We start from the raw sequence: 21,307 nt of genomic DNA on the forward strand, positions 1-21,307 counted from the left end.
ACTCTCTGGAATTTGTTGTCAGAGAATGTGGTAAAAGCAGTTAGGGTTTATTCTTTCCAAAAATACTAGGACTAGGGGGCACACAATGAAGCTAGTAAGTAATAAGTTTAAAGCAAACTGGAGAAAATATTTCTTTACTCAACGTGTAATTACACTCTGGAATTCTTTGTCAGAGAATGTGGTAAAAGCAGTTAGCTTAGCAGGATTTAAAAAAAGTTTAAATAATTTCCTAAAAGAAATGTCCATAAGCCAGTGGTTCCCAAACCTGGTCCTGGAGCACCCCAACCAGTCAGGTTTTTAGGATACCCACAATGAATAGATAAACAGAGAGCAGACACTGAAAGTTCAAACAGATTCTTCCGTAGCTTCCCTCTGGACCGACCCAGGATTGGACTGATGGGTTGTGCACGCCTTCCAGCAGGTGAAGACAGAAAAATTCTGACTCTAGAGAGCCAATAAGAGCCCTGGCCAGGTGACCCTAGCCTCAGTATTTTCTCAGTCTCCAGCAGGTAGGATGTGAGCCCATTAGTCTCTCTCTCTTAAAAAACAAAAAAATTAAGTAAATATTAATTCTTCTGTGCCTGGGGAATCTAGAGGTTTGGCAGATAGGAGATTTTTTTTCCTCTTCAGCCTCTGGGGTGTTAAAATTGGGTGTCCCCGGGTCCCTCCCCATCTCCCTTTACTAATTTGGGACGGGCTACCCTTTCGGTGGAAAAGGGTTTTTGCCTTTGGGAGAGGCAGCCACTTCGTTAAAAAAAAACCAAAAATCTTTCTCTCCCCAGAGCACTAACGAGCAGACAGCTCCGTTGTGCTCTATTTGTTTTGGTGTGGAATTACTTCTCCTGCTCAGCTGTTTAAAAACAAACAAAAACAAAACGAGTACAAAGTACAGTGCCCCGAGGACTGAACGAGCAATTTTCTTTGTGCTGAATTTCCTCCTTTCCCTTGCGTTTTTTTTTTTTTCGGAACGGCTTCTTAAAAAAAAAAAAGTGCAAAGCGTTTCCTTTGAGGGCAGGGAGAGCTCCACTATGGCGGAGAAATTGAAGCACTGTACTGTTTGCCAGTGCCGGGGAGTAGGCGCCCTCGGCTTGTGTAAGTTTTGTACAGCGCTAGAAGTCTCAGCGGTGCCTCTTCCTCTGTCCGCGTCAGTGACTGTGCCTGCCTCTTCATCTTCCCGTTCGGTCGCGTCTGCCTCAGCGCCTTCCTGTTCTGCTGCAGATCTCCCTGGTTCGTTGATTTTGGCGCGACAGAATGCCATCGTCTCCAGCTGCAGGGCCTGCAGCACGCGAGCTCTCCTCTGATGTTCAGCCTTCAGGAGTGCAGGAAGGCAGTGTCTCTGGTGCAGTCTGGAGGGACTCAGGAGGGGGGCTTTAGTTTGTCCTCCAGATGTACCAGGCATTCTTGATGAAGAAGTCTGGTCTTGGGGCAGGAGTTGTAGGGGAGTCCTCCTCCAGATCTTTTCATCTAAAAGTCCTAGATGCTCGGATCCACTGTCTGACCAGGATCAGGATGTACCCTTCCTGGAAGGAGGAGGGCTTAGCAGAGGAGTTTTGGGAGGACCAAGTTCCTGCGGACCCTGCTACAGAATCCTTTCCCCAGGGAGAAGATCCTTCTGTGGCTCGGATTTTTCATAAAGAGGACTTACAGGAACTCATCTCCTTGGTCTCCTCCTCTCTACATTTTGAGGAACAACCAAACCCGACTCTCGAGATTCGCAAGGTTGATCTATTGGTCAAAGGCACTAGATCTTCAGGTAGAACTTTTCCCATGCATCAAGACATTTGGGACATTATTAGGGCGCAGTGGGATGTTCTCGACTCCTCTTTTCGTCCAGCCAGGTCGATGACCCGCCTTTACCCAGTGCCAGAAGTGAACAGGGCTCTTCTTAAGGTCCCGGTGGTGGATGTGGTAGTCTCAGCGGTTCCCAAGCTTAATACGGTTCCCGTGGACAGGGGAACAGCCTTTTGGGATGTTCAGGACAGGAGGTTGGATTCTCTTCTTAAGAATAGTTATGTTTCCTCTTTGGCAGTGCAGGCGGCTATTTGAGGTTCCCTGGTGGCCAGAGCCTGTTTCCGCTGGGCGGAGAGAGTCTTGGATAGATCCTCAGATAATTTTTCTGCTGTAGATGTGGAGATGGCCAAGATTGAGATGGGATCTGCCTTCTTGATGGATGCCTTGTATGATCTGTTCAGAGCATCCTCTGGTGTGTTGGTGGTTGTGGCTCGCCGCTCCCTTTGGTTACAAGGTTGGTCGGCGGATGCGGCTTCCAAATCTAAACTGAGTAAGTTTCCCTTCAGGGGTACTCTGTTGTTTGCAGAAGAGTTGGATAAATTGGTCCGTTCTTTGGGGGATATGAAAGTTCTTTGTCTCCCGGAGGATAGGCCTCACCCGCCTAGTCGGGGTGCTTTGTTTAGTCGTGGTCGGGCGAGAGATTTCCGTAGGTTTCATCCTAGCCGCGGAGCTCAGGCTCAGAGGTCTAGGTTTTTCAACAGAACTCAGTCCTTTTGAGGTTTTCGTAGGGGAGGTTGAGACTCAAGTGCCCTATTCCGGTCCCAATGAAGGTGTGCGGGCCTCTCCTCTGGTTCCTGTAGGAGCTCAGCTGTCACAGTTCTTTCAGAGGTGGGCCCATTACCTCCGACCAGTGGGTCTTGGAGGTTATTCGAGACTGCTATGCCTTAGAATTCACCAAGCCTCTTTCAGACCCCTTTCTGGAGTCTCCCTGTCACTCTCGCCACAAAGCAGGCGCTGTACGGGACACTCTACAGAGGCTCTTGGACCTTCAAGCAATTTGCCAAGTCCCTCCTTCAGAGTACAGACAGGGTCGTTATTCCATTTACTTTGTGGTTCCCAAGAAGGAGGGCTCCTTTCGTCCTATTTTGGATCTCAAGGCCGTCAATCGGGCTCTCAAAGTCGCAAGTTTTCAAATGGAGACCCTTCGATCGGTGATAGTGGCAGTTTGTACAGGACAGTTTCTAACGGCCTTAGATCTGACGGAAGCTTATCTGCATATTCCTATCCGGACTGGTCACCAAAAGTTCTTGCGGTTTGCAATTCTGGGACACCATTTTCAGTTTCAGGCTCTGCCGTTTGTACTAGTGACAGCTCGTACGTTCACCAAAGTCATGGTAGTGGTGGCAGCGGCCCTCAGGAAAGATGGGATCCTCGTCTACCCGTACTTGGATGACTGGCTCATCAGGGCGAAATCTTATCTGGAGAGTCAGCAGGTCACGGACCAAGTAGTGCATTTCTTGCAGTCCCTAGGTTGGGTGGTGAATTCAGCCAAGAGCCATCTAATTCCTTCGCAGTCCCTGGAGTATTTAGGGGTTATCTTCGACACAGCGTGGGGTCGTGTTTTTCTTTCCCAGGGCAGGGTTCTCAAACTGCGATCTCAGCTAGGGCTTTTCAGCTTGGAGAAGAGACGGCTGAGGGGAGATATGATAGAAGTGTATAAAATAATGAGTGGAATGGATCGGGTGGATGTGAAGCGACTGTTCACGCTATCCAAAAATACTAGGACTAGAGGGCATGAGTTGAAGCTACAGTGTGGTAAATTTAAAACGAATCGGAGAAAATTTTTCTTCACCCAACGTGTAATTAGACTCTGGAATTCGTTGCCGGAGAACGTGGTACGGGCGGTTAGCTTGACGGAGTTTAAAAAGGGGTTAGATAGATTCCTAAAGGACAAGTCCATAGACCGCTATTAAATGGACTTAGAAAAATTCCGCATTTTTAAGTATAACTTGTCTGGAATGTTTTTACGTTTAGGGAGCGTGCCAGGTGCCCTTGGCCTGGATTGGCCACTGTCGGTGACAGGATGCTGGGCTAGATGGACCTTTGGTCTTTCCCAGTATGGCACTACTTATGTACTTATGTACTTATGATTCAAAGTTTACTTCACAGGTGTGGTCTCTGTGCTCAAGATTATCTTCAGGTCCTGGGTTCCATGGCAGCGGCTATAGAGGTAGTCCTCTGGGCCAGGGCTCACATGAGGTCTCTCCAATTTTCTCTCCTGTCCAGATGGTCCTCTTAGACGGATTCCCTTCAGATGAGGTTGCCTCTGCATTCCCAAGAGCACAGCAGTCTCATCTGGTGGTTGCGGACGGAGAATTTCACCACAGGAATGCCACTGGAGTCTCCACAGTGGATAGCATTAATGATCAGTGCCAGTCTTAGGGGCTTCCCTCTGATATATTCCTGCCTATACGGAAACAGGAAGTTGCATCAGGGGGAAGGCTGTGGGGCCAACATGAGCAATGTGAGGGGGATATTTGAGAGACCATATGGCATCCAGGCGAGAAAGGGAGAGACCAAATCACTTGTGGCACAGGGCAGAGTTCTTCTGCCCACCCATGTTGGGCCCAGGCCCACCCAAAATTGGGTGTCTGGCTACGCCCCTGGCTGGCGGTACGGTCTTAGACCCAAAATGGACGCATGGTAATTTTCATTTTGCTGCACATCCATTGCTTAGGCAGGTTGGCGCAGGGCCTCTGGTCTCCCCTGGAAGCGTCCCAGTCCATCAGTTTCTTGGAGACCAGAGCGATTTGTCTAGCTCTCGAGGGGTTTTGTCCCTGGTGGCAGGCAAGGCGATGAGAGTTCTGTCGGACAATGCCACGGCTGTGGCCTATGTCAACAGCCAGGGGGGAACAAAGAGTCTGCTCTTGCGACGGGAGACAGCAAGTCTCATGGCATGGGCGGAGCTTCACCTGTCCGCCATTTCAGCTGCTCATGTGGCGGGGGTCGAAAACATTCAGGCAGATTTTCTCAGTTGTCACACCCTCAATCCAGGGGAATGGTCTTTCAGCTCTCGGGCATTTCAGTTGATAGTAGCCTGGTGGGGCACTCCAGTGCTAGATCTTTTTGCTTCCAGTCCCAACGCAAAGGTTCCTTGCTTCTTCAGTCGCCGAAGAGACTCAAGAGCAGGAGGGATAGACGCCCTCTTACAACAGTGGCCTGATGGGCTTCTGTACGTGTTTCCTCTGTGGCCTCTATTGGGTCGTCTCTTACAAAGGATTGAGGCACACGGTGGACTGGTAGTTCTCTAGTGGCTCCAGATTGGCCCCGACATCCGTGGTATGTGGACCTCCAGCGTCTTCTGTCTTCGCCTCCTCTTCGTCTCCCTGTTCACGAGAACCTTCTATTGCAAGGACCGATTTCTCATCCAGACCCAACTCGATTTTGTCTTACGGCCTGGCTCTTGAATGGGCCCATTTAAGAAAGGATATTCCGCTCCAGTGATTGCTACCATGCTTCGGTCGCGTCGTCCGTCTACGTCTCTAAATTATATTCACACCTGGAGGATTTTTGAGGCTTGGTGTTCAGATGCTGGTATTGCTCCCTTCCGGGCTTCAGTAGTGGAGATGTTGGACTTTCTGCAGCGGGGCTTTGATAAAGGATTGTTTCTTCTCTTAAGGTGCAGGTTGCGACCCTTTCCTGTTTTCGAGGTCGGATACGTGGTAAGTCGTTGGCTAGTCTTCCAGATGTCTCCCGTTTTTTGAAGGGAGTTAGTCTTCTTTGCCCTACGGCCAGAGCGGTCTTTCCGTCTTGGGATCTCAATTTTGTGCTTTCCGCACTGACAGGTCCTCCTTTTGAACCGCTGTCTTCTTGTTCCCTTAAGGATTTGACTCTCAAGGCAGTGTTTTTAGTGGCCATTGCTTCAGCTAGAAGGGTCTCGGAACTGCAAGCCTTTTCCTGCAGGCCTCCGTTTTTGGAGTTTTCCAAAGAGCGAATGGTTCTTCGTCCGGTACCTTCTTTCCTGCCTAAGGTAGTTTCTCGGTTTCATTTTCCCAATCAGTCTTCCTTCCTGTCCTGGGATCTTCCTCGTGCACGGAGGATCAGAGGAAGTTGCGTACATTGGATGTAAAGAGAGTGCTTAAACGCTATCAGAGGGTTACTGAAGACTTTCAGCACGCGGATTGTCTTTTTGTTCTCCTTGCTGGTCGGTGTAAGGGTTTGGCCACTTCTAAGCCCACTATATCTCGGTGGATTAAGGAAATGATAGCTTCTGCTTACCTTCTCACAGGGAGAGCAGTCCCGGAGAGTGTTAAAGCTCACTCCATGAGAGGACAAGCGGCTTCATAGGCGGAGCGGTTCTTGGTTCCACCCGCGGATATTTGTAAGGCGGTGATGTGGGCCTCTCTCCATTCTTTTTCTAGACATGACAGACTAGATGTACAGTGTCGACAGGAGGCGGTCTTTGCGACTCGAGTACTCACAGCGGGTTTGCTGAGGTCCCTCCCTTAGAACTACTGCTTTGTTACTTCCCATCAGTCCAATCTTGGGCTGGTCCAGAGGGATGCTAAGGAAGGAGAAATTACACCTTACCTGCTAATTTGCTTTCCTTTAGTCCCTCTGGACTGGCCCAGATCCCTCCCATGTTCTTTCAAGAGTACAGACTTGTACATAGTTTCGGAGTTTAGTTCTTTCGGTCTTCTGCGACAGAGCTGTTCTGCAAGTTTACAGTTCTGCATAATAAAAAATAAATAAAAGTTATAAAATAAATATTATGTTTGAGCCATATCTCTTCTCCGTTGGGAGTTGGTGGTGAGCATTGTTACACGGCTTGGCTGTTGTTTAAGTACGTTTTGAGAATGTTTTGTGGCTGCTTGGATTCCACGGGACACAGAAGGTTGGTCTTTCTATTCTTTCCTGCTTTATTATTCAAATACTGAGGCTAGGGTCACATGGCCAGGGCTCTTATCGGCTCTCTAGAGTCAGAATTTTTCTTAGTCTCCACCTGCTGGAAGGCGTGCACAACCCATCAGTCCAATCCTGGGCCGGTCCAGAGGGACTAAAAGAAAGCAAATTAGCATGTAAGGTCTAATTTCTCCTTTATTCGTACAGACCCGATGTGGCCATGTTTCGCCCATAAGGTTGCATAAGGGGTAGTGACATAAAGCAGCTAACCAGGGACAAGAAAGGCTTAGCCCGGATAGCATAACTGATCATCAAAGATGACTTCAGCATACAGAGGATTGAAGCTGCTGCTCCACTTCTGTGAAGGAACAACTGCTGAAGTTGCCCCTGATGCAGCCTCATTGGCGAAACATGGCCACGTTGGGTCTGTATGAATAAAGAATCTGTTTGGACTTTGTGTCTGCTCTCTGTTTATCTCTTCTGTTGTTGCAAGACACTTGGCGCCTCTTTGCTATTCGTCTACCCACAATGAATATTCATGAGAGAGATTTGCATGCACTACCTCCACTGCATGCAAATCTCTCTTATGAATATTCATTGTGGGTATCCTGAAAATCTAACTGGCTGGGGTGTCTCCAGGACCAGGTTTGGGAACCACTGCCATGCCATTATTAAGTTGGACTTGGGAAAATCCATTGCTTATTTCTAGGATAAGTAGCATAAAATCTGTCTTACTGTTTTGAGCTCTTGCCAGGTACTTGTAACCTGGATTGGTTACTGTTGGAAACAGGATACTGGGCTTGATGGACCTTCGGTTTGTCCCAGTATGGCAATACTTATGTTTTTATGTACCTTTTTCAGTAGAACAAAGCAGATCACAGGTTCATACAAACATACATATTTATTACATAAAACTATAAAATCAGAGACTTAGTATGGCCATATTGGTCCAAACCAAGGGCTGCATCAGGGGTAAAGCCATCTGTAGACAAATAGAAATAGGTATAAAAAAATGAGTACATAAACCTAAATGAAATGACATACCAAGAAAGATAAATGTTTCTTTAAAAATATGCCAGCCTTACAAAATGGCGTGAAGTTGTTGTAATGTTAAGATGCTCAAAAAAACTTTCAAACTGCTGACACTTCCTTTTGTACTCGTATTACTCCTAAAAATATTTTCATGACCTACTTACTGATAAAACATACCCTTACTAACTGTCATGAACAAATGATAAAGATAACATACCTGTTAGCGAGCCATTTCTAGCGATCCGTTCTCCATAGAGCATAGAAGACGTATTGTGTTGCTTTCCCTGAACTCTATTTAAAGGGACCAGAGTCGAGGCTTGATACAGAACCATGAAACGTGAGCTTGTAAAAATGAAAGCAGAGGATGATTGTTGCGGTTGTCCAGTTTTTGCTGTGTCTGAAGAAAGCCACGGCATTATGGCTTAAACGTCGGTTTCACATACTCAGACATGGTAAGGCCTGGACAGCCACAACAATCATGACCCCAGCTGCCGAAGCCAGAGAACATAAAAACAGAAAATGCTCCCTACTGTTTCAGTAATGGTACAAACCTAGTGTTGAGGTCACGAGAGGCTTGCTCCTGTTTTCTGACGAAAGACAGGTATGATACTGAACACAGGCTGTGAAAAGAGCCTGTGGGCTTCCTTCAGGTGGAGAAGATGTGGCTTGTAACTTGAGAGATTGGAGCTGTTTGCTTTTCTTAACTGAGGAACTTTCTGTCACAAAGCAGCAGCAGAAGAGAGGGCAGGCAGAAAGCTCTTCTGTAAACAATTTTTTTTTTTTAATTGTTACATACCATCCATCTAAAATCCTGTGAAAGCTTTGTTCTGTGCTGGATCCTGTGAGTATTCAGGCTGAAGGGGAAGGAAAAGTTCAGAAGCAGCTCTTGCGTAATAGACTTCTGAAATTTTCCAGATTGAAAGCCAGTGTGCATTGTGTGCTTCAGAGAAAGTCAAACCATGTATTGTGCTAATGGTGATTTGTTTTGCTTTGACCAGACTGCAGGAAAGCTACAGGGCAGTGCAGCTGAAAGCCTGGGACCAGATCAGCCTACAGGAACAGGCAGCCAAAGACTTTATACAAAGCTGCCTATATGGACCCGGCAGTAACAGGACGACAGGTAAAGAGAATGATCTGAGCATTGCTTCCAATGAGATGCTACTTACTAACTTGTGTGTTTGGGTTAACATGGAAGGTCTGTTTTTTCCCTCCTCTTTTCAAGTGAACCAGTTCTTCTCGCTCGCCAACAAGAAAGGAACCATCAAAAAGCCTGCCATGCAGTTTGTGGACAACACTTGGGGTATGTAACCGTACTATACAAACATAGAAACAGGACATCAGATAAAGGCCAAACTGCCCATCTAATCTGCCCATCTGCAGCATCCACTATCTCCTCTCCCTAAGAAATCCCGGGGGTCTCTTACTAAGGCACGCTGGGTATTTTTAGTGCGCGCTAAAAATAGGTGCACGTTAAATGCTAGACGCCAATGTATTCCTATGGGCGTTTTTAGCGTTTAGCACATGCCTATTTTTAGCGTGCGATAACTCCAGCATGCGTAAGTAAAAGATGCCCCCATGTACCTGTTCCATGATTTCTTGAAATCAGACACCGTCTTTGTTTCAGCTACCTCAACTAGGAGGCTATTCCATGCATCCACCACCCTTTCCTTAAAAGTATTTCCTTAGATTAATCCTGAGCCTATAACCTCTTAACTTCATCATTTGCCCTCTTGTTCCAGAGTTTTCCTTCGTTTGAAAAGTCTCACCTCCTGTACATTAATGCCATGGAGATATTTAAATGTCTCTATCATACCATGTGGTAACAGCGATTAGCGTATCTGGGTTTAAAAAAGGTTTGGGCAATTTCCTGGAGGAAAAGTCCATAGTCTGTTATTGAGACAGACACGGGGAAGCCACTGCTTGCCCTGGGATTGGTAGCATGGAATGTTGCTACTAATTGGGTTTCTGCCAGGTACTTGTGACCTGGGTTGGCCACTACTGGAAACAGGATGCTGGGCTAGATCGACCATTGGTCTGACTCAGTATGGCTATTCTTATTCTATATAATAAAACGCACCTCCAACATTCTGAGGCCGAGAAAGTGAAGCCTTCAAGCCTTGAAGCATTCCTGCAACGTTCTGGAACTACGTGTCATCAATTGAGGAGATGGAGCCTTATAGAGCGCACAAATGCTCAGTGCTTTTCTGTAGCACATGGGGGGGAATTTAATATATGCTGATTAAAATGGAGGAGTGAAGGAGGGGGGAATATAAAAGATGCCTGTGATGTATATTTAACAAAACACCCCCCACTTAAATGTACGTTTGGCTGTTAATGAGCATGTTTGGGAGGGTAGGCAAAGGGACCAGGGGAAGATGCATAAAACTATTGATGATGGAATTTATTGATGTATACAAGTTATTATGCTGTATTACTTATAATGCCCAATGATAGATGTACTGGCAATGTTAAAATGTTTATAATGTTGAATCATCAATAAAAACAGTTGAAATATAAAATGGAGGAGTGGCTGGAGGGGGGGGGGCAAGGGAAATAGGGTGGCTGGAGGGGGGGCAGGGGAGAGAGGAGAATCGCTGGGTGGCTGGAGGGGGGCAGGGGACACAGGAGAATCGCTGGGTGGCTGGAGGGGGGGCAGGGGAGAGGAGATTTGCTGGGTGGCTGGAGGGGGGCAAGGGAAATAGGAGAATCGCTGGGTGGCTGGAGGGGGGTAAGGGAAAAAGGAGAATCGCTGGGTGGCTGGGGGGGCAGGGGACAGGAGAATCACTGGGTGGCTGGAGGGGGGGGGGGCAGGGGAGATAGGACAATTGCTGGGTGGCTGGAGGAGGGCAGGGGAGAGGAGAATCGCTGGGTGGCTGGAGGGGGGCAGGGGACAGAGGAGACTCGGTGGGTGGCTGGAGGGGGGGCAGGGGATAGAAGAGCATCGCTGGGTGGCTGGAGGGGGGGCAGGGGAAAGAAGAGCATCGCTGGGTGGCTGGAGGGGGGCAGGGGAAAGAATAGCATCAGTGGATGGCTGGAGGGGGGCAAGGGAAAAAGAATCACTGGGTGGCTGGAGGGGGAGCAGGGGAGAATCGCTGGGTGGCTGGAGGGGGGACAGAGGAGACACACTCGCACCCCGCAGTCTCACTCTATCTCTGTCACACACACACACTCGCACATTCACGCTCTCTCTCTCACACACAGTCAATCTCACACATACTCTCTCAAACATACACACTCCGAGGAAAACCCTGCTAGCGCCCGTTTCATTTGTGTCAGAAATGGGCCTGTTTTACTAGTGTTCTTATATCCTCTCTCTCTCACTTGTCTTCAGAGTATACATATTGAGGTCTATAAGTCTGTCCTCATACACTGTATGACAAAAACCACTGACCAGTTTTGTAGCAGCCTTCTGGACCGACCATCCTGTTTATATCTTTTCTTAGGTGCGGTCTCCAGAATTGCACACAGTATTCTAAATGGGGTCTCGCCAGAGACTTATACAATGGCACTATCACCTCTTTTTTTTTTTTTTTCCTACTGGCTATTCCTCTCCCTATGCACCTGAGCATCCTTCTGGCTTTGACTGTCACCTTTTCTACCTGTTTGGCCACCTTGAGATCATCAGACACAATCACCCCCAAATCCCACTCTTTTGTATACAGAAGCACTTCACCCCCTATACTGTACCGTTCCCTTGGATTTTTGCAACTCAGGTGCATGACCCTGCATTTCTTAGCGTTAAATCTTAGTTGCCAATTATTGGACCATTCTTCAAGCTTCGCTAGATCCTTCCTCATGACATTCACACCTTCTGGAGTGTCCACCCTATTATAGAATTTGGTATCATCAGCAAAGAGACAAACATTCCGCAATATCACTCATAAAGATGTTAAAAAGAGCCAGTCCGAGAATGACCCCTATGGTACACCGCTGATAACATCCTTTTCTTCAGGTCAAACTCCATTTACCACTACCCTCTGTCTCCTTCCTCTTAACCAGTTTTAGCCCAGTCAGTCATTTTAGTCCCATACTGAGGGCCCTCAGTTTATTTATCAGCCGTCTATGCGGAACCATGTCAAAGGCTTTGCTAAAATCCAAGTACACCACTTCTAGTGCCCCACCCATTTCCAACTGTTTGGTCACTCAGTCAAAGAAATCAATCAGATTTGTCTGACAAGAGCTGCCTCTAATGAAACCATGCTACCTTGGGTTCTGCAGTCCATTCAGTTCTAGAAACCTCACAATCCTCTGTTTTAGAAGCAGTTCTATTAGTTTACTCACAGCTGAGGTCAGGCTAACAGGCCTGTAATTCTCAACTACCTCCTTACTTCTGCTCTTGTACAGGGGGACCACTTCTACCCTTCTTTGGCACCTGCAGACTCTAAAGAAGCATTGAAAAGGTCAGACAAGGGAGCCACTAGAACCCTTCTGAGTTTCTTGAGTACCCTCAGTTGTATCACATCAGGCCCCATCCCTTTGTCTATTTTTATTTTAGCTAGCTCTTCACAATGCATGTGGAAAACTATAGAGGAAGGGTGAATGGAGAGACCACAAATTCAAACCCTTCCTAGACTTTTGGCAAGACACATCTCCTTTGCTTTGGTTTACCCAGATCCAGAAATAGTATCATTGTTCTTTTTTTTTAATTTTCTCTCCCCAGATTTTACCAGGATTTAGTAGTTTAATTTTCATTTAGTACATGTTATATACTGCCTTTAACATCCATTGCATCAATGAACTTTACAACAATATAAAACATACAGTCAAATCTGTCTCCCAAAATTGTATCTTCCTCTTGAAGGAACTGTCATTCATGGCTCTTAGTATTTTTCCAGTTTTTCTCCCCTATCCCATCCCTCTAAAGGATGTATGTGTGTATATATATATGTTTCAACGGTTTTTATTGAAAACAGTGTACACTTTTATCAACAACAGATATTCAATATATACAACAAGTCATGAAACTCCATTCTAATCAAACAGTTCGGGTCTACTGTTTTCTCTTATTTATTCCCTTTCTCCAACCCCCCCCCTTCCCCTTCTCCCCCCCCCCCCCAAAAAAAAACTTTTCCCTCCGCTAACTCTCCTGTTCCCTCCCTCCCCATGGAAAACTCATAAACATCCTAAAAAAAGGGGAATTGACCCGCATTCAGTATCAATATAGTGTCTACAGCACATTAAGTACAAAACTCTTACCCTTAGCTGATAAGGTATCTATATATTTTCCCCAGATCTTCAAGAACTGAGTTTTTCGTTTTGGGGATCCTCTGGCTTCTCTTGCCTCCCACATCAGCAGCTGGTGTACCATGTTCCGCCAGTGCCAAAATTCTGGCACTGCCTCTGAAGTCCAGTTTTGCAATATACATTTCTTTGCTAGCAGACACCCCTTACAAAAAAATAATGTTTCCTCTTAGGTGTTTCCTCTGAACGACCCATATATATCCAATAACATCTGTGAGGGGGTTCCTACTACTTCACAAGACAGCAAATTTGACAGATAAGTGGCTACTCTTGACCAGAAGCCCTGTATGGTTTCACAACTCCAAAATGCATGATAAAATGTGTTTTCTGCGTTTTTCCATCGCGAGCATATTGCATTTTGTGCTCCCCCAAATTTTGCTAATTGTACTTGTGTGAAGTAAGCCCTATGAAGTACTCAAAAAGCGCATTCCCGATAATGGGCTCCACTAACTAAGTTTGCAATACCTTTCACTTGTCTGTTTATATCCCAGTTGGTTTGCAATACCTTTCACTTGTCTGTTTATATCCCAGTTGGGGAGGCCTATTCCCAAATCTTTCTCCCACCGCTCTTTAACTGTTGTCAAATCTTTAATCATCCCCACTGACCCTAATGCCTTATACACATCAGAGACGGATGGTTCGGTATCTGAAATTTCCTCAAAGAATTCTTTCAACTTGGACCCCGACTTTTGTCTCAGTTTCTCCCCATCTAGAGAATGTATAAAGTGCTTCAATTGGCAGTAAGCAAAAGTGTCCCCCCATTGCAGCGACTCATTACCCAATATTTGCTCTTGCGGTTTTATCTGTCCCTCGACTCCAATTACATCTTCCAAACAAGTTATTCCTCTTTCCTCCCATCTTTTAAATACTGGATTCTCCAAGCCTGACACAAACTTAGGGTTCCCCCTAATGGTCATTAATTCCGTGATTCCAGTATCCACTTTCAAGCAGTTCCCCAAGAACTGCCAAGCGTCACGCAGCGGCGTCAACAACAAACTTTGGCTTAGATATCTAGGGATCAAAGATCGCTCCATCTGCAACATCATTGTTCTTTTTTGTGTCCCTCTGGAGACTGTGTATGTACCCTATTATTATTTGCCGTGGAAAGTGGTGAAACCAAGCCTAATATGCTGCAGTTTGTTGGTTCCTAAATGAGATCCAGCTTCTGACTGGTGCTGAAATTGGATAAATCCTGGTCCTGCTCTTGCTGAAACACCCTGTTGCCCTTCCTTTTACACAAGGGCTGAGAAGAGCAGCAATTAAGTTGGCATTTTAGTTGTTTTTGAGGTTTTTTTTTTTTTTTGGAGGGGGGGGGGGCTCTTACTGCCTCATGGCTGCCTTTTAATAATGGGTCCCTATTATGCAAGGTCCAGGGCAACTGCCTTATTTTGCCTGTTGATAAAAGAAGCCCTAAAGGTAAGCTTTTCATAAGATGCAGGGGGTGCTCATTTTTATCAAGTAGATGGTATTATGGACTGTGTTTGAAATCACTCAAACGTAAGGGTCACCAGTCTCCTCTGGCAGCCAATGTTGATGTAGTTAACACCCTAGAATAATGGCACATATTCCAAAATTGTGGTTTCAAAGGTGCTGTGGCTGATTTGCAGGAAAAAATATATAAGTTGCTCCACAAGAATAATTGAATGTACTCAGCTCTCAGAAAGCTGGGATAAACTTTCACCAATCCAGTCTTCAGAGTTGAAACTCCACTTTATTCCCAATTCTAGATCATGCTTCATACTTTGTTACTTGATACAATTAATGAGGCTGCACTCATGAAGCAGCAAAGGGTGGTAAGAAATCATTAAGGCAGATTGGTTTAATGATGAGCTTAGATTGCTAAAGAGAGAATTGAGGAAAAATGAAAGAGAATGACGTATGTTTCCATCAGGCTATACACAGGAAATTTACTTAAAAAAAAACTAGTAGAATATAGGGAGCAGACTAATATAGTAAAATGTACCTTTTTTTTAATGATTCCTACTACTACTATTTAGCATTTCTAAAGCGCTACAAGGCGTACGCAGCGCTGCACAAACATAGAAGAAAGACAGTCCCTGCTCAAAGAGCTTACAATCTAATAGACAAAAAATAAATAAAGTAAGCAAATCAAATCAATTAATGTGAACGGGAAGAAGAGAGGATGGTAGGTGGAGGCGAGTGGTTACAAGTGGTTACGAGTCAAAAGCAATGTTAAAGAGGTGGGCTTTCAGTCTAGATTTAAAGGTGGCCAAGGATGGGGCAAGACGTAGGGGCTCAGGAAGTTTATTCCAGGCGTAGGGTGCAGCGAGACAGAAGGCGCGAAGTCTGGAGTTGGCAGTAGTGGAGAAGGGAACAGATAAGAAGGATTTATCCATGGAGCGGAGTGCACGGGATGGGGTGTAGGGAAGGACGAGTGTGGAGAGATACTGGGGAGCAGCAGAGTGAGTACATTTATTCCATTGAGAAAGCATCTTTGAGTATGAAGGAATTCTTCACTGTAGTTTCTAGGTTTCCTAGTAGTAAGGACAATTCAAGGGTGGTTTCCAGTGCATTGTCCAGTACAGACTTTGTAAAAGCATTTAAGCACAAGGTTGATCAAATTGTGGAACGTTTTGATTACTCAAAAGGGCTGGTTGAAGGAGTGTGTCTATTGAAAGGAGAGGATAAGTGGTCTAACTTGTGTTGGTGACAACAGATACTGTTAAAATAAATATGAAGACTTCGGTAAAGATATGGAGGGGTGAAGATGGAGGTTTGAGGAGCTCTTGACTTTCCTAAATTGAGTTGCTACTTATCGTAGGTATAGCCCAATTTGCACTTACACTGTGGAATTAGAAGTGCTTCCCTGTTGACTGTTTAACATTTTGTACCCAGGGAGATAATCTTTTATGGCATCCCACATAAATTGTAAGGACAGGGAGAAGAGCCATTTGGGAGACAACAAAGTGGCTGACAAGAGTGCTCCCGCATCGCCCTCGCCTAGCTCAGAGTGGGCAGCTGAGATCACGGCGGAAGTACAGGCAGCATTGGAGCAAACAGTGGGAACCAAATTGCAATTAATTATCAATAAATTAGATACCACAGAACAGTGTTTTACAACTCTCAGTGGATCTGCAGACAGTGCAGCGCAGAGTTGGGGAGGTGGAGGACATGGTGCAGCTTCTAGAGCAAGACAAACCCCATGTGGCAAGGAAGCTGCGGAGCCTTGAGGATAAATTGGACACACTGGAAAATAGGTTGAGGAGCAATAATACCAATTAGTAGGGCTACCTGAGACCCTGGCAGATCAAGACCTACCCTGTTTCTTGGAAAAATGGTTAACGAAGGCCCTACAACTTCCAGCAGAAGCAGGGCTCCTGCGGATTGAGACAGCCCATCGTCTTGGTCGGCGGCAGGAACCGGCAGGGTGACCAACAGTAGCCATCTTCTTTAAAGTCCTCAACTATATTCAGAAGCAAGACATTCTACAGGTGATTCGAAGTGGTAGATCACTGCAGTTTGATGGCAAACCGATATTATGCTTTCAAGACTGTTCGGTTGTGGTCTCGGTGGTCTGGAAGGAATTTTCGCCTGTATGTTCTAAATTAGTGCAGAAGAAGATACGTTTCACGCTAGCATACCCCGCCGAACTTCGCATCTCAAATAACGGGGTTACTACAACATTTGATTCTGCCTCTGAGGCTGCTAAGTTTGTGGATAACTTGGAGTCCTCAAGCTCTGGCTGAGACATCCCATGAGAGAAGTTTGGCTTATACTGTGGGATCTCTCTAAAATTTCGTTGCTTATAGACTTTGCATACATTCGTGGACTACACTGTTTCCAGACTCGCTTAGATATCTGCAGTTGGGACTGACTTTTTGGACATATATTTTTCATCTGATACTCCCCCCCCCCCCCTTTTTGGGGGGAGGGGGGGCTTTTTGCACTTTCAGGCTTGTAGTCCTGATAGATTCACCTGCTCCTAGTTGCAGTTCAACAATCACTTACAAAGAACCAGAGTATAACCTTAAGGAGACAAACAGTGGAAGGATTGACCCAGAAAACATATAAAGAAAGTTTTGTAAATGAAGGAGAAGTTCTCAGTGTTAACTCACCCAAGTGAAGCTGCACTGCAAAGTAGATTCCGCCTCTAAGGGTGGACAAGTTTCTCGATCATAGAACTTCTCCGAAAGATTTTTTAATTCTTATGTGAGCAAATACACACCAGTGCTCTTCTTTAAATAATAATGAACACTTCACCTAAAAGAAATATTAGTGTTATTGACTTAATTGCTAGGTCAATCCTGTCACTTACTCCACCAACCTTATGCACACTGTATACACTGACAACTTCCAATGTAGTTGCAGGTATGCAACGTTTCATACACTCTTTATCACGCTTGTGTGCTATTTCTGTATCATCCTCTCATAATATACTCAATGATTTCTACAAGCAATAAACCATAATTATGGGCGCACTTAACTTGATTTTATCGGGTGTGTGCACACCTAGTTGCAGTTCAGCCATTAGGGTTAAACCTTTTTTGTTTTTCCTAATGTTAGTTCACACAGGGGGTCCTGACTCTCATGTAATCCAATGATGACCTATGCTATGTGTACCAGATAGCATGTATGAGGTTGAGGGTGCTTGGAAAGACTTCCGATTGCTAGGAAATTATAATTTCTGCTGTCTGATAACTGGTTTATGGGAATCATTACCAATCTGTTGGTGACTCAGACTCCGCTTTTGGCGACACTATACTTTGTACCACGTGTATTTGATAAGGTGCATGAGGGTAATGGAAATGTGAACTTCATTCTTTGTCAAGACAGCGACAGGGTGAAAGCACTTTAGTTTGTGGGAGGGGGAAGGCTTGCTTTATTGTTCTGCAATTCGTTCACTAGTATTTAAATTATTGTTGGTGGAAATTACTCATAATTTGCTGTGTCCATGAGTACTGTAGGTTTTTCTCCATTCTCTCTGAGATAGCTGTCCCTGAGGTTCTTCTGGGGGGGAGCTTTCCATAAATGATGAATTTTTCTATGAGGGCTTGTTTGGCAGCGTTAGTACAGGGAGGGAGGGGCTCCTCAGGGTAGGAACCCAATTTGGGTGCTTCTGGTAGATTTTGGAGAGGGGGGCTGGATTGGGGAATTTGGAGGTAGGATTGGGGATGGGGTGAGGGGTTGTTTATGGGGGGGGGGGGGGTTGTCTTTCTCTTTATTAGCAATAAGAGGGACACAGGGTTTAGGGCAGCTCCTCTGGGGCTTCTGAGTTTTGATGGCTTGGCTTCGAGGGTTTGCTCAGAGGGTGGTGGCTGGGACGCCCTTCTGGGATTACTACTTATGCTATCTGCTTTGGGTTAAGAGAAATTTTTTTTGGCCCTGGGATCACATAGCTTTTATACTTGAAATGTGGGAGGAATACATTCCCCAATTAAAAGGCATACAATTCTTAAAGCTGTCAATGATAAAAAGATCAGTTACCTTTCTACAAGAAACCCATCTAAATACTATCGAGCATGCCAAATTGAATAGGTGGTAGGTGGGATATTCTTTTGATTCACCTGCAGTAGATAAAAAGGCAGGTGTGATAATCTCAATTCGTAAAGATCTTAAGTTGGAGACTAAGGGTGGGGGGTGATAAGTGACCCAGGGGGTAGATTTATTTTAGCCTTGGTGATATTGGAGAATCAACCTATGTTGTGCAATGTGTATGCTCCCTAACAGTTATGACAAATATCAAATATTTTTATCAACGTCTCTTTTGCCATATAAACACTTTTAAGGACATCCTCATCTTGATAGGGGGTGACTTTAATGATGTAGCAGATCCAACTCTGGATGACTCTTCTTATTTTGAGAGCTCTCCTTTCCTCAGTAGTGGATGGTTTGATTGGGCCATTTATGATTTCTGATCATGCATGGGTGGCTTTGGTAATGTCTTTGGGTTCTGTGTCAGGCAGTAGAGTACTGTGGAGGTTTCCCCCTTATCTCTATAGGGATGGAAAATTCTTACCTATCCTACTTTCCAAATGGAAATCATATGCAGAAAATGATTGGGAACATACAGATGATCCCATCCTGTTTTGGGAAATAGCAAAGGTGGTGTTCAGGGGGGAGATCATTCCTTATACCAGTTTTCAGAAGAAAGTGCGTCATAGGAGGTACTCTGCCTCAAAAGGCAAGTGACAACACTGCATAGCAGGCTTGGAAGAGGTCCTTCTATTAATCTTAGAGGGCAGTTGCTGGAGGCTCAACAAACACAGTGAACTTCTTCATCAGAACATACAGAAATGTATTGGTGGTTATAAATACAAGCTGTATAGATTCGCTAACAAAAGTAGTAGCCTACTGGCTAAATTAGAGCAAGGACCCTAGAAAGATTGCTACCTTGCGGAATTCTCTGGGTGAGCTTTTTCATAGCAGAGATATTAATAGTATTTTAAAAGATTTCTTGGGGAATTTATACTCCGCCTCTATGCTCCACTTTAGATGGTGAAGCGTATCTGTCCAGTATGGAGTTGCCATAAGTACATAAGTATTGCCATACTGGGACAGACCAAAGGTCCATCAAGCCCAGTATCCTGTTTCCAACAGTGGCCAATCCAGGTCACAAATACCTGGTAAGATCCCAATACCAAATGGACAGTGGGCAATCGGGCAGTCAATGATTTAGGATGCATTTCTTCCCCAGGATACAAGATTTGCTGACAACTTGTCCCCACTGCTCCTTAAACCCATTGCTCCAGTGGAACCCAAAAGTGTCCCCTGAATGGAGACTCAGGGGCAATAATTTAGGGGACACTTTTGGATTCCACTGGAGCAATAGGTTTAAGGAGCAGTGGGGACAAATTGCCAGCAAATCTTGTATCCTGGGGAAGAAATGTATCTTAAATCATTGGCTCTCCGATTACCCACTTTCCATTTGGTACTGGCGCAATAAATTGCATTCTTTAATGTTATGGGAATCCTTTGGGTATCACCTATCCTCTAAATGTCAGAAGCGATTTCTTTCAGTCTGGGGGCCATATTTACAGAGGATATCTCCAGGGGCACGCAGTCAGGTCTTTGATAGATTCTCTGAAGCTCTATCCATAACGCACTAGGGACTTGGAAACTCATGAGGAAGGGGGATGGGATGCTGTGGGGTTAAGTCTGTTAGAGGTCGTTATTTTGGTCTGGGATTGAAGAGCCACGGCCTCAGACACTGCAGCATTTTATCTGGTGCAGTGGTGGTCTTTAACAGTTGTGGGATGTTTATGGGTTAGGATAGATAAGTTTTATTTTTGTCCCATGAGAACCTATCATGCGCTGAGTTTCTATAGTATGTTTTCCCTGCTCCCACCGGGGCTGGTGGGAAGGAGTGTAGAGGGTGAATGTATTTTCTAAGTTGTATTCTTGCATTTGACATAAGTTGTTACGGATATTTATATAACAATTGTTCTTTCTAAATACTAGGTGGGGGAACATGGAGAGGGCGGGAAAGGGGGAAAATTGTTCAAAAATTTATTGATGATGGACCTTCTTGTGTTCTTCTGCTGGATGTTTTGAGATTCAATTCTTGATGTACCTTGAATATTGGATGTGTTTCTTTTTCTGTGTCATCAATAAAAAATTTGAAACAAGAAAAATTATGAATTGGGTGAAAAACAGCTACTGCAAATTAGATATTTGTTAGCCTAGTGTAGTGAAAAGGTGAAAGAGCAAGTGGCGCCAGTGTATGTTCAGATAATGAATAGATGTTTTGATGAAGGATGCATGCTGGTGGCAGTGAAGCCAGTTTTGCAAGACTGAAAGGGAAGTAGGGAATTGGTGGATAATTATCAGCCTGTTTCCTCTAGTTTTTGGGTATTAATGATATTTTGGATATAAACCAATTTTGTTTTCTTATAAATCGTGATATGGAAACTTTGTTGTTGTCACTTTTTGATGAAATAAGAACAGGGTTCAGTGAAGAAAGACTCTTTTTTTCTTCTTAACACTAGATATTTCTGTGGTTTTCAACAAGCTGCAGGAGTTACCAGGGAAATATGTTCCACTTACTTTCCACATAGTAATGGCTGCCCGCTTATTACTAGCAGCTTCTTGGAAATAGCCTTTCCTCCCATCCAGATCACAGGTGCTTGCTAAAGTGGACTATATGTGCCAGATGTCGTGCCTCATTGCTCTTAGAAGAAATAGACTGCAGAAATTTATTTGATCATGGGATATCTATATTAAATGGCAAGAACAGAGACAACTGTGAATACCTAGTCATTTAAATTTTGTGCTGAACCCTATGTTACGGGAGGAGGGAGTATAGGGGGATGAGGGAGGCTGCTCTAGGGGTATGCAAAGCATTGTACCTAAGAATCAAGGTATGATGTGTATTGGTTTTAATGGCAGTTTTTATTAATTTTTTATATTAATACAGAGTTAAAAAAAATTCTTAGTTGCAGGC

At 44.9% G+C, this 21,307-nt stretch overlaps 1 protein-coding gene across 1 annotated transcript in view; it reads left to right on the forward strand.

Moving 5' to 3' along the window:
* LOC115475441 (nucleolar protein 7-like) overlaps positions 1 to 21,307 on the forward strand; it is a 51,379-nt gene that overhangs the window by 18,387 nt on the left and 11,685 nt on the right. The window contains exons 6-7 of the mRNA XM_030211159.1: positions 8,664 to 8,785; positions 8,888 to 8,965. Coding sequence (XP_030067019.1) covers positions 8,664 to 8,785; positions 8,888 to 8,965 — 200 coding nt within the window. The remainder of the gene's footprint in view (positions 1 to 8,663; positions 8,786 to 8,887; positions 8,966 to 21,307) is intronic.

This window comes from Microcaecilia unicolor, chromosome 1 (genome assembly GCF_901765095.1).
Source record: "Microcaecilia unicolor chromosome 1, aMicUni1.1, whole genome shotgun sequence".
NCBI lineage: Eukaryota > Metazoa > Chordata > Amphibia > Gymnophiona > Siphonopidae > Microcaecilia > Microcaecilia unicolor.